Here is a 14,385-nt window from a genome sequence, read left to right on the forward strand (position 1 = left end):
TGCGTCTCTGTGGCGAACGAATGAACGAATCGACTCAGTGATTCAGTGACCAAGTTGCTTCATTCCAGAATGAATCAGCCGTTTTGAATGAATCAGTTGAATGAATGCTTCTATGATTCATTCATTAAGACAGTGATTTGCCACAGCGGTTTTCATTTCCTAATTTAAAAAAAGATATTATTTTCCCCCCTTCTCATTTTTTCTATATTTAAATTTACCTTCGACTGTTTTATCTTCAAAAAAATTCATATAATTGTTATTCAAAATTTTAATAATAATAAATATGTACTAAAATAAATCATATGATTATTATTATTAATATTACAGTATAAATGTATAATTAAGAAAGCTAATCATTTCTGAGGGGAAAGTAAACAAGGTTGAGTCCAATATAAACTCCACTTTTGTTCTGTTTGGTATTTTGACTGGCTGGGTTCAGGTGCTCGAGACTTGAACACGTGAGATGAAATGCCAAGTGCACTGTATTCATCTATTTCTCATATACTGAGATTTTTTTAGTACCCCATTTGGTAACACTTTACTTGAAGGGGTGTGCATAAGACTGACATGACACCTTCATAATCATGACATGACACGTGATGAATATGACGGAGGTTTTATGCATGTTTATGACTAAGTGTCATTCGCTCAATTATGACATTTTTTTTATGCAAATATGACATTGTTTGAGATGTCTTTGTTATGACAACTTGACATAAACCAATATATCATAACCTGTCATAAATATGTCATAAACATGACATAGCAGATTAATCATCAAACTTAAAAAACCACTTAGCTTTATGGGTTAACATTACATTAAACTGTCATGTGGTTTAGTTGGTTTTGACATTGGCCGTCATGAGGCCGTTATAACTGTGTCATGAATATATTTCTGACCACTTTTTTTCCAGTATTCCAGTATTAATTATAAAATTATTTGACAGAGTATTGACACTTAATGACATTTTAATGACAAATTCAATTTGTACCACTGGGGAAAAAAAAGTGGTCAGTAATATAATGTAACGTTAACCCATAAAGCTAAGTAGTTTCTTAAGTTTGATGATTAATCTGCTATGTCATGTTTATGATGTACTGGTTTATGTCAAGTTGTCATAACAAAGACATCTCAAACAATATCATATTTGCATTAAAAATGTCATAATTGAGCGAATGACTCTTAATGACAGTTGTCATAAACATGCATAAAACCTCATGTGTCATGTCAGTCTTATGCACACCCCTTCAAGTAAAGTGTTACCAGACATTTTTAAAACTATTTTTTAATTCTCACATTGAACTTTGTAAGTCTCCCCTTTAAGTTTGGGTGCTTGACTCTTGTGTTCTGCAATATCTGTACCATTTATACTTCTGATTCACTCTAATAAAGTCACATGACACACAGAAAACTTCCAAATAAAACAAAACGTTGTTGTTAAACTTTGCTGAATAGCAGACTAGATTCCCGCTTCTTTCCTCACAGCTAATTTAAATTGCAGATGATTAGGCCTTTCAAAACGAGCACACTCATGTAGAGAAATCAACTCACACCATCCGATGAAGAGGAAGACCCATTTACGAAGCTTGTCTGTGGAATATGTCATCACAATCGCCGTGTGAAGATAGCAGCCCTCCACAAACATCCAGAAAAAATTGGTCACCACAAAGTAATTATAGATTGTTGTTATAAGACGGCACCAGGGCTACACAGAGAGAAAGAGACGGAGAAAGAGAAAGAGAAAGGGTGTTAATTGAGGTGAACTCTTCGGATGCATTACTTTTACTTGATGCTAACAGGAATCTTATTCTAGGTCTTAAAACAACATCATACCCCAGATTTCTCAAATATTTCATAAAAGTGTTTTGCACGGTGATAGATTATTGCAAATACTGCAATGTTAATATTGCACCTGGAAAATAATGTGGCAAGCCAAACCGTGCTGTTATGCACAACATGTTCAACAGCCATTACTACTAAATGGTTACTGCATAATACATTTCACAGATTTCCATAAAATCATTATTCAATTCAGTGTGATATACTTCTGCTAGGATATACTTGAAAAAGCAAACAACAATGATATTCTGACTCAATGGATGCTGTACTGTATTACTGACAGGAGCTAGTGAGCTGGTGTTCAGCATCACACTGCACTGTAAGGTTCATGTATACTTCAGAGTCAGACCTGCATCACATGCTTCTTTACAGAAATATAACTTCATTTGTATTCGTCTGAAGAAAGAAAGTCATATTCATCTAGGATGGCATGGGGATGAAATTGTCAAATTTTCATTTTTGGTTGGACTATCCCTTTAAATTTGCTTACTTATAATGTGTATAATGAAATATTTGTATTATGTTGTATCCATGTTAAAAAAGCAATGCCACTCGTGTCACGCTCAGCAATCACATTGTTACTGTCTTTGTGTCAGTGAAGACTACAGTCGTTCTGTCTAAATAATGTAGTGGATTTTTTCCCTAAAACCTGACTATCTAGCGTCTGCAAATCGACACTTAATAAATCAAATCTGTCGCGTCTACTGATCGACACCGAGCGTCTACAAATTGACACTTAATAACCTTTATACTCCAGCTCTCTGCGTCTTCCGTCGACAACTGGCCGAGTCTCTAACCCTAACTTCCTTGCTTCCCTAAACTGACCTGCTGCGCAGCAGAAATGAACAGACAGACATCAGCAAATGTCCTCCAAATGCTTTAATAACGGCCGGGAGAGTCTTCGAGCAGTTCAACTCTCCCGAGAAGAATCAAGGCCGGAGGATCTCAGACAAATTCCATTGATAAATCCCACAGTGCACAAGAATACAACAGTTTTTATAGTATAGAGGTATGGCATAAATGTCAGGCATGCATTACATAATTTCCCACTATTTGATTGGTTCTTCATATGCAAACCCCCCTGTTACTAGGTAAAGCAAACTTTGTTTTAATGATGACTTCATCTGTTAATCACAAGATTCTAACAGACGGTCTAGTTTCATTTCCCAAACTATGTTATTTATACACGCACACACTCAAAGACACAAGTTTTCCATTGGTTTCGTACAGTACATCCTGTTCAGATGTTAGATGTTAAATAAGGTTAGATGTTAGAAACATGGTTAGTTTAATATTCAGTTTAAAATGTCTACGACAATAAACACCGCATGGTGGAAACATGTAGTCCTGTATATCCTCTCTTCAGCGGAGGGAAAGATGCTGGAAGACTCTAATGAGGCAGAGATTTGGAGAATATACTTCATGCAATATCTTCAGCCACTTTTTTTGAGAATAATATCCTGAGGAATCGTCTGCCAACATCGTAAATCTGAATGTTCGAAACCTGCTGATCTGTTCACATATTAATAAGCTGAAATGTAATTTAAAAGTGTTTCATACCTCATTTGTCTCATAAATGTTTTGGTCAATCAGTTGAAGCAAAAACCACATTACATTCCTCAGAATGAAGGTCGTAATCAAGTTCCAGTGGATTATGTTGCGAAGGCATCGGATGCTCCTTGAATTAAAAAAGATTAACAAAAAAAACAATCATTTCAGCAATTACCCTGTGACACAGTTTTAGCATTGCATGAGCTGATTATGGAAATACATAAGCATGAATATGGGACAGAGAGCAAAGAGGAGCTAGAGACACAGCTAAAGGATTCAAAGACTTCAGATGCAAAAAGGTCTGACATTTTTTCTTTTAAATCAGCATTTTTATTTATTTTACTCAAATCAGTGACATTTTTTAAAATAATGCATTGCAATAAATGACAAATACACTTAAATAAACATAGAAGCCTGATAAAAATGCCCATTTAAAAGAAATGTTCAGTGACACTTTCAATGAGGTCTGCATATTTAAAAAATGACATGTTTAATTTCATCAATTCTTCAAGTGATTCATATGTTTATTGTACACAACACTGACTCTGTTTGAGAATCTGTCCAGCAGATTTGGATCAACCAATGGCGTGTGTTTGGGCCGTGACTCGATGGGGGGGGGGGGGGGGGGGGGGGGGGGGGGGGTGCAGTGATTCTCAGTGGTGCAGGAAATACACACATCAAATGCACTGTAAAGGTTGCAGTGCATTCATAATGACATGATACAGTTTGGAATTCATTATCTTTCCATAAATAAGTGTCACGTGTGAGTGACGGAAGACTAGAGCGCTGGATATCGACTCACTGAGCTCAAAGCAATAGTGCTGCTCTATCAAACGATTAACGTTACGTTCTGTTTAATACACTCATATGATACGGGAACTCGTATGATACGGGAACGTTAAAGGATCTGAGGTGATTGACAAGTTCAATCGGAAAACAGTGTGCCATAAACACACCGGTAATTACACATTTTTCAATTCTGCACCACCTATTATTATAAATATAAATATTATTATAAATAAATTCTATTCATTATTATTATAAGTAACCATATACTACGAAGAGAATGGTTTTGCTTGTGACTATCATGATCGCAGCTAATACTCCAGTTAAACTCTTGTTTCTATGCCACATGTGACCCTGGATCACAAAAGCAGTCACGAGTCACACGGGTATATTTGTGGCAATAGCCAACAATACACTGTATGGGTCAAAATGATCGATTTTTCTTTTATGCCAAAAATCATGAGGATATTAAGTAAAGATCATGTTCCATGAAGACATTTAATAAATGTCCTACCGTAAATATATAAAACAGTTATTTGTGTGAGTGAATGCAGCAAAATCATAAAGTTTAAAGTTCAACCTTTAAAGGTGATTTTCTCAATGTTTCGATGTTTTCTGCACCCTCAGATTCCAGATGTTCAGATAGTTGTATCTCAGCCTATCCTAATCCTAACAAACCATACATTTATTCAGCTTTCAGATGATGTATGAATCTCAATTTCCAAAAATTGACCCATGTGACTGGTTTTGTGGTCCAGGGTCACATTAGAGATTGGACACCCCTCAATAAAGCAAAATACTAAATAAATTACTACACAACAAGAGCACACAAGGAAAGACAGACAATCCGTGACACTGTGTAATGACTTGTCTTTTTCATACGAAGCTATCATATGACTTCAGAAGATTTGAATGTTTTTATGCCATTTTTAATATAAAATAACAAATTTAATTCCCCATTATTTGGTATTAAAACAAAAACAAAACAAAAAAAAACAGTGACTTCTTAAAAAGAAATTAGAGTAGATATTATAATGACCAAATGTTTCCTTTAGTGTATATACAATCTTCATTATCTTTAAGTCTAAGGCTTAAGGTCAGATTTACTAACAGCTTCCAGCGCAAACCATCTTTTTCAGCCGTTAAAAAGCTTCTGTCAGGATTTACTCAAGACACGCAGTGAAAAATGTGCGCTGAAAAGATGTGGACAGTTATTTTTGCGGCTGATATTAAATGCATTTGTAGGAGTTTCCCTTTTAGACGCAAAATGTATGTGAGGAGAGTATTTAAATGAATCATACAAGGTGATTTACTAAGGTTAGCCCTCGTCAATTTACTGGGGTTTGCGTCATTATTTACCACCCAAAACAAGTCAGTCTTAAACCAGATGCTAACAAGTAGATTGTGTTGGTCATTATGGAAATGATCCGACTGTGTCTGTGTTATTTAATGTGTGTGTCGTCAGTAGATCACGACCAGAACTTTCCACTGCCATCCGCACTTTAATGGGATCGCGCTCTCACGCTAATGTGCCCTGTTAGTAATCTGGCCCTTAATTGTCAAAACATATTCAATTTGTTCTTTTTTTTCTCTTTCTTTTCTTACTTTTTTTGTTTTAGATTTCTTAACGTTGAACAAGGCCTTTCCTCACAAGTGCTGATAAATCCCTGACACACTTACCTCAAGCACAGAAAGAGAATGAAGGCAATAACGAGAGCTCCCACAGATATACAGTGACCGAAGTAGTTTATGATGAGGGCTATCTTGTAGTGCATGGGGTACTTCCTCTGTGGAAAACAGATTCGTTATTAATTCTGACATGATCAGAAGTAATTCATTCTCTTCCTAGCATGCGATATGATATAATATGATAAATGATTGCAATTTTAGCACAAATCAATAGTTATTACTCAATGACCATTTTGTCCTTGCTTGATATCTTATGGAAGCTTCTAAAAGACTTGAACCTCATGAGTCCTTGAAAGAGGTCACAAAACTGTAGACGACATACTAAAGGATTCAATTGTCCTTTTGGAGAATGTTTCCATGCAGAAGTGAAGGGAGAAGTTGACTGATATGGAGAGAAGTAATGTCAAATATGGGCTGCTTCATAATATGGGGCGAAAGCAAAATTATGTTATGCATGTCATTCAGAATGTGTTGGATTCTGTAAACAACAGAACCTAAAAGCATTGACATTAATAGCATTAATTGATTTAAACCAATCCAAACAGTTCAGGTTGCGCAGGGAAGCTTTTAGTCTTGCAGTAAGAAAACAATAAGCAATGAGTACAGAAAGGGAATAATTGCAGTGACTTATAAAAGACCATCAAGTGCCATCACTCCTCAGATTGCTCTTCTTCAGGAGGACGATTTATCTGCCGTTCTGTCTTCAGAGTTTTCTTGTGTTTCAGCGACTCGAGTTAATCTTCCCTTAGTGGGGAACACAATGCCATTTTTCATCAGTGTGTGCGCCGTGTTCTTGCTTATTATGATCAAGGACACTCATTGTAAGCGTGTTCAGTGTTTTGGCTTTTGCCATGCTCAACGGCTTATCGAGATTTCACACTGCATTAGTTTTCAAAAATTAAGTGCTTCACTCAAAGTGCGCTTTCTTTTGAGGAAAAGAGTAATCCCCCGAGACCGTGGTTCTGCGTTTGCAGAGTCGCTGCATGAGTCGGGTTGCTGGAGATCCCGTGTGGAGCTCGAGGCTCTCTCACTCTCCCCGGACCATGCGCAGTGTGTTTTACACAGGAACGCGTGTGTTCAAGTCTGGAAGCTCACGATGTGATCTCTTTTCTTGAATATGTGTCTGTTTACTGTCACTTCAGACTTCAGAGCGGGAGGAGTAGTGTTTTGGTTCACACGAGCATCGTGGTTTCAACAGGATGAGTCCCCATGGTGCATGTTGAAATCCTCGTATTAATAATCTGAGAACTGTGTCAGACTGTCAACGAATATCTGCCTTTCTCCACCCTGTCTTTGAGACTCTGTCAGTTTCACTGTATTCTGCATTTCAGACAACAGTTCAATAGTTTTATCGGGAACCTCACTGAGTCAGGTTCTCCCATCTTGAAACAGGTTTCCCTACTGTTTAGCCACTTCAGGGTCCTGTTAGGGAGCAGACAAAAAGACAAAAATCTCGTTTGCTGACTGGAGACAGACATTCTCTGTCAGGCAAACTCAATGTTTTGTAAAAAAAGTAAATGTTCACGCTACAGTATATATTAAAGATAACTAAAATCTATTGCAAAATAAAAATAGCCTGTGGAACAATCATTAAGACATTAACAGCTTGCAGATGGAAGGCAATTAAGTTCACAGTTATTAAAACTTAGGACACCAAAGAGACGTTTCTACTGACTCTGAAAAACACCAAAAGAAAGAAGCCCGTGGTTCTGAACAAGCATGAAACGTGCTGCATGGAGGCTTGAGGACTGCAGATGTGGCCAGGGCAATTGCAATATCTGTACTGTGAGAAACTAGGGATGGGCATGATTAATCGACGATCGATAATTGATCGTTAAGAATTTCGTCGATCACGTTTATTTGTTATCGATTAAACTAATGCAGGTTGCGTTGCGTAGAGTGTGAGTCTTGAAGCAATGGAATTAATTTTAGCGCGGCGGTACCTGTGCATCCCGGCAACGTCAGTCCCCTCAGAGCGGGTGTTTTCGGCGGCGGGACTGGCTGTCACCAGGTTGCGGTCGCGTCTGATCCCAGATCATGTCAACATGCTTATCTTTCTCAACAGAAATCAGTAGACTGGTGCAGAAGTTCTATGGGAACGTCATGCGTTTTCTCAGATCGGATAGCTATCTGAATTATCAAAACGATTCCATTTAGGCCACACCTGGTCACATAAATGTGTTTTTGCAAAACGGATATAAATCCGATCTTGAATTCCCGCGCTATATGCAGATTTAAATTGTTGCATGTCACCGAAAGCAACTGATATGAGCTGCATTTTATTGATCATCAGCGAAAATTTCTAAATCAAAGACCGCAACAAGATATTGCGGCAACAGCCCTGGTAAGATCATTTCGGTTCTTTACTTTTAATGAAGATGATTGTGTGTTGATGAATGACTTTCACTTTGATTTGCGATAGTTTGCACGTTGGCTTGATGAATAGATGCTCATCTGTGGTGATGCGTGTTGAAGTAGCGTCGTCATATCTGGCTATAACATGACATATAGCCTATAACACGCTCTCACACGTTTATTTCTTAGCATTTTTGGGATAAGTCAAATTTACATATGTGGTTTCAACAACCAGATGCATTTACTCTTGTCCAGTTTCATCTGGAATGCGTCTCAGATCTCCTCCTGAAGTGGTTTGAGCGATCGGATTTAAATCCGTCTCGAATGCGTTTCGGAGGGCATTTACACCTGGTCTTTTCACGATTGGATAGCTATCCGATCACAGAAAACGGATGAAGTGGCCGTGGGTCTCTGTTTAAGAACGCCGGCTCGCAGCTGCAGGTTCCGCTGTTTTAGAGCACCGCAGGGCATATCTTCAAGTCTACCGAACGTCCAGTTTCACTGCCACAAGTTGATCTTCTTGTAATAAAGATCTCATCGAGGACAAACAAACTGTATTTTTGTATTTTCATTGCATTTTTAATTTATAAAAAGTTAAAGAATTAATGAATTTCAATATAAAAATATTAATTATTAATTCACGTTATTTAATCGAATGCCCATCCCTATGAGAAACCTAAGACTTTCTGGCAAAGCCACGCATAACAACACATGCACAGGGTCAGCGTCCGAAATTCATACATGCGGCATTGGTAAAGGATGCCAAAAGCAACTGTAATGCACAATCCCCCCATCAGTGCTCAGGCTGTTCGCAATAGGTAGAGAGAGGCAGGACTGAGGGCTTATAGGCCTGTTGTAAGGCAAGTCCTTACCAGATATCAGCGGCAGCAATGAGGGCACAAACTGCTGGACAAGACAGGAATGGTGAAAAGTGATCTTAACAGAAGAGTCACGTTTTTATCTCTCCAGAGGTGATGATAGGTCTCGCATTTGTTGCTGAAAGACTGAGCATTACGCCGAGGCCTGTTCTCTGAAGTGGGATCGATTTAGAGGTGAAGGGTCCATCATGGTCTGGGACGATATATCACAGCATCATCGGACTGAGCTTGTTGTCTCAGCGCTGTGCTATACAGGGAAGCCATCCTCCTCCCTCGTGTGGTCTCCTTCCAGCTGGCTCTTCCTGCATGACAATCAATGCCACCAGCCATAGTGCTCATCATGTGTGTGCTTTCTTGCAAGACAGGAATGCCAGCGGCCAGCGAAGTGCCCAGATCTTATTTCCCAATGTGACATGTTGAATCGGATACTGAATATATATTCCCAGGGGAATCAAGTGATGATCGATCATTTTTCTTTTACTAATGAAATGTTATAAACAATCCTGGGGACATCACTTAATCCAAAACAGCAGAGTTCAGTAGAGTACAGTTCAGGCTTCTAACACATTTACCCACCTTTTCCTCTAGAATGGGCTCACAGCTGGAGTAGTTACTTTTCAGTGCCCATGTGCCATTGTCCAAGCACTCTCTGTAAGCAATTCCTGCAGGGAATGAAAGGAATTACAAAGTCAGTGTGGTTCTTAAAGCCCAAAGAGGTTAACATTTCCATTGTTCACCAGTCATAGTTAAAATTCACATAAGTTAAAGCAAATTGGAAGTCTTTGAAGTAAATGTCCTCACTGAAGAACTTGCTGAATACACACATCATTTATAACAGCTCAACGGCATTGACTCGTTTAAATTCTTCCCTACTTCAAGGGCTGCTGGCTCTATCTAAGGTAAACCTTCCAGTTCAGAGTTTACCTATTTGATACGTTGTTTCCATTTGAGAATCTGAGCATGTAATTTGTAAAGGCGCAGACCGATTCACTTAGTTTCTTATTCCAAGGAGTTATTTTGCATATCTTTGAAAATACATCATGCTTAAATTCTCTTGCTTTGCTCTGGTTATTTTACTTTTTTCATTTTTAATGGAAAATTCTAATCTCTTTTCCAAGCTGCACTTGGGAACTTAATTAGATTTTTCAAAATCCTGTTAATATACTGCATCTCGTTATTACAGCCATTTTAAAAGAGAATGAGTCAGCTTTTCTATCCATACTCAACGAAGAAGTCACTTCTTGTTTCGACAGATGCAGCAATCTTATAGTCATTATGTGCTTGGCTGTAAGAAGATCTGTGTGTGTTGTTCTCACATGGTATCAGGTAACTAGGATTTCTAGAGAATATTGGTTTTGCAAGAGCAAACAGTAGGTCTATTAGCACCATTTTGAGACACGCTGCCAATTATGACCTATTCTAAATCCGGCTGTTGTGTATAAAGTGCATTGTGATGGCCATTGCACTGAAGCATATGGGTTTACAGAACGCTCTGACAGAAAGTGTTTTCGCTTGATAAGGGTTCGCCTCAGTTGAAATCATGGTTGAAATCAGGGGCACAATAACTCTTCTGGGGGGTACACTTGATGCAGGTTATGTTTTTCATCACATCAGGGCTGGACTGGGACAAAAAATCGGCCCTGGCATTTTGGCCCAGACTGGCCCACTACATATGATCATAAACACCACCCATCTTTGCACGCCCTTGAATATGTTTTTGTTCAACTCCTATTCATTAAAACCACTAATGCCATGTAAGGAACAAGTGAGAGTTAACAGATGAAATAAGTACAAAATTGTAATTTATTAATACAATTGAACTATACTCCACAGTTATGCATCCAAAAAACAAGCTATAAGCTGCATTAGCATAGCAATACCAGTGTTTCCCATAGGATCTTTGGTAAAACTGTGGTGGCTCCACCTCTCGTTAGTCAGGATTTGGTATTCTGATTCCCCTTGAATCAGAATAAATTCTCGAATCATGTTGTACTTTAAAATCTTGAATTAATGATATCTGCAATACATAAATGTTGGTTCTGTTCTGTTTACCCTAAGGGGGGTTATTGCTCTTATCCATGCTAGGCTGACTGGATGCGCAGGGAGTTCTTGCCCAGAACGGAACCATACCGCCAATGATCCTAACTGTATGCTAGTTGTCAATCGTATTTGACGATATTGGTCCTGACAGAAATAAAGAAATTGAAGGTTTTTTTTTTTTTTTAATGTAAAACTGCAGAAAGTTTTTTGTGATGGGTAGGTTTAGGGGTAGGGTTAGTGTAAAGGGAGATCATATACAGTTTGTTCACTATAAAAACCATTACGTCTATATAATATCCCCATTTAGAAAGCTAAGTAAACATTACGTCTATGGAGAGTCCCCACAAAGATAGCAAACCAGACATTTTAGCCACATTTCTAATAATTGTATAACCAGGTTTTTAAATCATTGAACATGAACAAATGCATAAAAAAAATGAAATACAAAATAAACATAATGCTAGTTCCAGTGAAATATCTACACAACCCTCTATGATATCTTTACATCCATCATTATACGTGATAAGTATAAGTGAGTGACAGTTTCTCTCTGCATGCAGATGATGAGGTTTTAGGGTGTGACAGCATCAGTCTGGGTTGAAAATGACAAATGAGTTTAGAGTCACAGTGCATCTGTTCCATTTGTTTAAGTAAAAGCACTTAAGTTTATGAAGGCCCAAATGGGTAGTATGTAAGACCTTCACAATGTTATAAGGAAAAAGTGATTAAAAAAAAAAGTAATGTGATAGCTTTAATGTTTTTGTTTCTGGGCATGTTTATGCATAAACCCAAGTAATAATTGAAAACTGTAACAATATGGATCGTAAATTCAATATCTGTGCCATTTGCTTAGTGGAGAAGAGGAGAGAAGTATCCTCAACTGAAGAGAGATAGTCACAGTTCTATGTTCAATTAAAATAAAAAGATTAACCCATGTCAGGACTCGAGTCTGAAGCCAGTGCTGAAATATGCATCAACCTGAGCTGTGTTACCGCCACCAAGGACACCATTTGCCCCAGGAGCCACTGAAATGGTTTCAGTGAGTCCGCTCTTTTTCCCCTGAACGAATTCAGGCAGTTCAGCAACATCTGGGTGCACTCGCTCATAAGACGTGCTGTCATAGTGACCGAGTCCAATTCTACACTGAGAAAAGAGATGCTCTGCGTCTGAGAGAACTCGCTCTTTTCACATTTGACTTGAAGCCCCAAACGACTGAGGTGCTCGAGCACCAGGTCCCTGTGTGCACACAATAAAACTGGAGAGTGCTAGAATTAGCCAGTCGTAGATTTAATTGAGAATGTGAATACCCACTTCCCTTAGCAGGCCAAGGGGAGCCTCTGTGACCTTCGTGAAGATACGAGGTGACAGGGACTGCCGGAAAGGGAGGACCTTGTACTGATACGCTCGTACCTCGAAGGCAAACATTAGGAACGGTCTGTGTCAAGGGAGTATGCATCCTTCAGTTCCATCAGGTCAGAATGTGTTTCTGTGTCAGCATTTTGAACAGGAGTTTGTGCAGGGCCCTATTCAACAATCACAGATCTGCCCGCATCCCACAACCACAATCTCGGCTGGAGGAACAGGCTCTTCGCTAGAAGGAACGTGATCCTCGGACACAGGACAGACATTTTCTAGCCTTACACTGAGATAAACAGGACGCTGTTGAACCTGGGCGGGTGCCTGAGAGCGCTATCCATGCTTCCAAGCTCCGCACCAAGGGAACAATCCTTTTTGACATACCTATGGTGGGTATCTCACGGTGCAACGGAGCAGATGTTGCCATGTCAGAAGGACATGCGTCCCGAACTAGTGACTGGGCCATAGAGGCATTGAAACACCTACCTTGCTCACTTCCCTGACTGCAGGTGAGCTGCAGTGGAGTGTGAAGAGGCAAGGAGTTTGCATCCATAGAGCTCCCTGTGCAAGCATTCGATGTATGGCCGTCGTGGTGACGAGGGCCATAAGCATCGATTGAGAGAGAATGACCCAGGGAATGAGGAAACTGCTCTTCTTCTGACCGTGAAAAAGCCATCGGCCCTTCAACGTCTGGCATCACCTCCTACTATAAGCGAAAAAACAAATGAAAAGAAAAACCCATCTCCTCCAGGCCCTCCACCGGGGGACGGAGTGGAGCCTGTGTTCGTCTTCACTGTTCACTGCCGAGAACTGCTGTGAGAAGTCCTGGACAGTGTCAGGAAAGCGGCCACCTTGGGAGGTGGGAGCATCGAGTAAGTGGCACTTTCTCAGCATCACGTGTCTGCACAAGGTTAAGCCAGAGATGGCACTCCTGGACCACCAGGGGGGACACCACCCGACCCAGAGCCCGTGCCAAGCGCAACTCCTGCATCAAACCTGGGTTAGGACTACCCTAGTGCAGTTGGCTTGGCCTGATGGACCTGCAGGATGGCAAAGTATTTGTTAGTGACGTGACGTGACGTGATATGACGGGAAGGCCAAGTATGGTAACCTATACTCAGAGTGTACTGTATTTTCCTTTTTGAAGTGATTCCAATCATATTTCAAGCAATTCAATAACATCATGGTGAACAGCATGCATCTGAAGTGTCTCACCCGAAGGAAATAATCAAATATTTTTCGTCTTTTATATATATTGGCCAAATTTTCTTATTGGGCCGATAACGATAACATTAAAAATGAACATATATCAGCCGATACCGATACTGTGGCCGATATATCGTGCATCCCTAATAAAAACATGAAACTCAGCGATCTGAAGGCGGGTCAACATCTACAGTGAACAGTTTCAGAGTGAGTGAGTGTGTCTGTGCTTGGAGCATCTGATATCCACGGTCCGTTGGCTGAACGTCTGATGCATATGGCACACTTTTCTGGAAACACTTCAGGAGATTCGAAGTCGCGATCTGATTGGTTGAATTCTACAGGATGTCCGGGAGACGTGCGTGTTGCGTTTTTTATCGGTCCGCCGGGAAACAAATGCTGTGACACCAAAACCCCTCGTGGAAGAAGAAAGCCGTTGTGTTTACAACTGTGACAATGAGCGCATACCAGGATCAACTAAACGCTGGATTTTCAAAAGTTTGTGAAGTTCGCGGCTCCAATGTTGCAGTTAACTTGCACAACGTCCTTGAATGAATAATTTATTAGATGCACGCCGGTCAGTTATGTAGGGATATCAACATTATATTGTCACACCCCTAAACATGACTCGGAACAAAACAAACTGTGATTGGTTGCGTTACATGTCAGTCAAACGTGCTCTTGGGC

The 14,385-nt window shown here is 39.6% G+C and overlaps 1 protein-coding gene across 1 annotated transcript in view; it reads right to left on the bottom strand.

The window, feature by feature from the left end:
- Positions 1-14,385, bottom strand: part of LOC311292179 (corticotropin-releasing factor receptor 2) — an 81,271-nt gene that overhangs the window by 50,786 nt on the left and 16,100 nt on the right. Inside the window, exons 3-6 of the mRNA XM_084411763.1 lie at positions 9,676-9,761; positions 5,858-5,964; positions 3,401-3,518; positions 1,553-1,706 (exon numbers count right to left, since the gene is read on the bottom strand). Coding sequence (XP_084267889.1) covers positions 1,553-1,706; positions 3,401-3,518; positions 5,858-5,964; positions 9,676-9,761 — 465 coding nt within the window. The remainder of the gene's footprint in view (positions 1-1,552; positions 1,707-3,400; positions 3,519-5,857; positions 5,965-9,675; positions 9,762-14,385) is intronic.

Source organism: Rutilus rutilus, assembly GCF_951802725.1.
Source record: "Rutilus rutilus genome assembly, chromosome: 6".
Lineage (NCBI taxonomy): Eukaryota > Metazoa > Chordata > Actinopteri > Cypriniformes > Leuciscidae > Rutilus > Rutilus rutilus.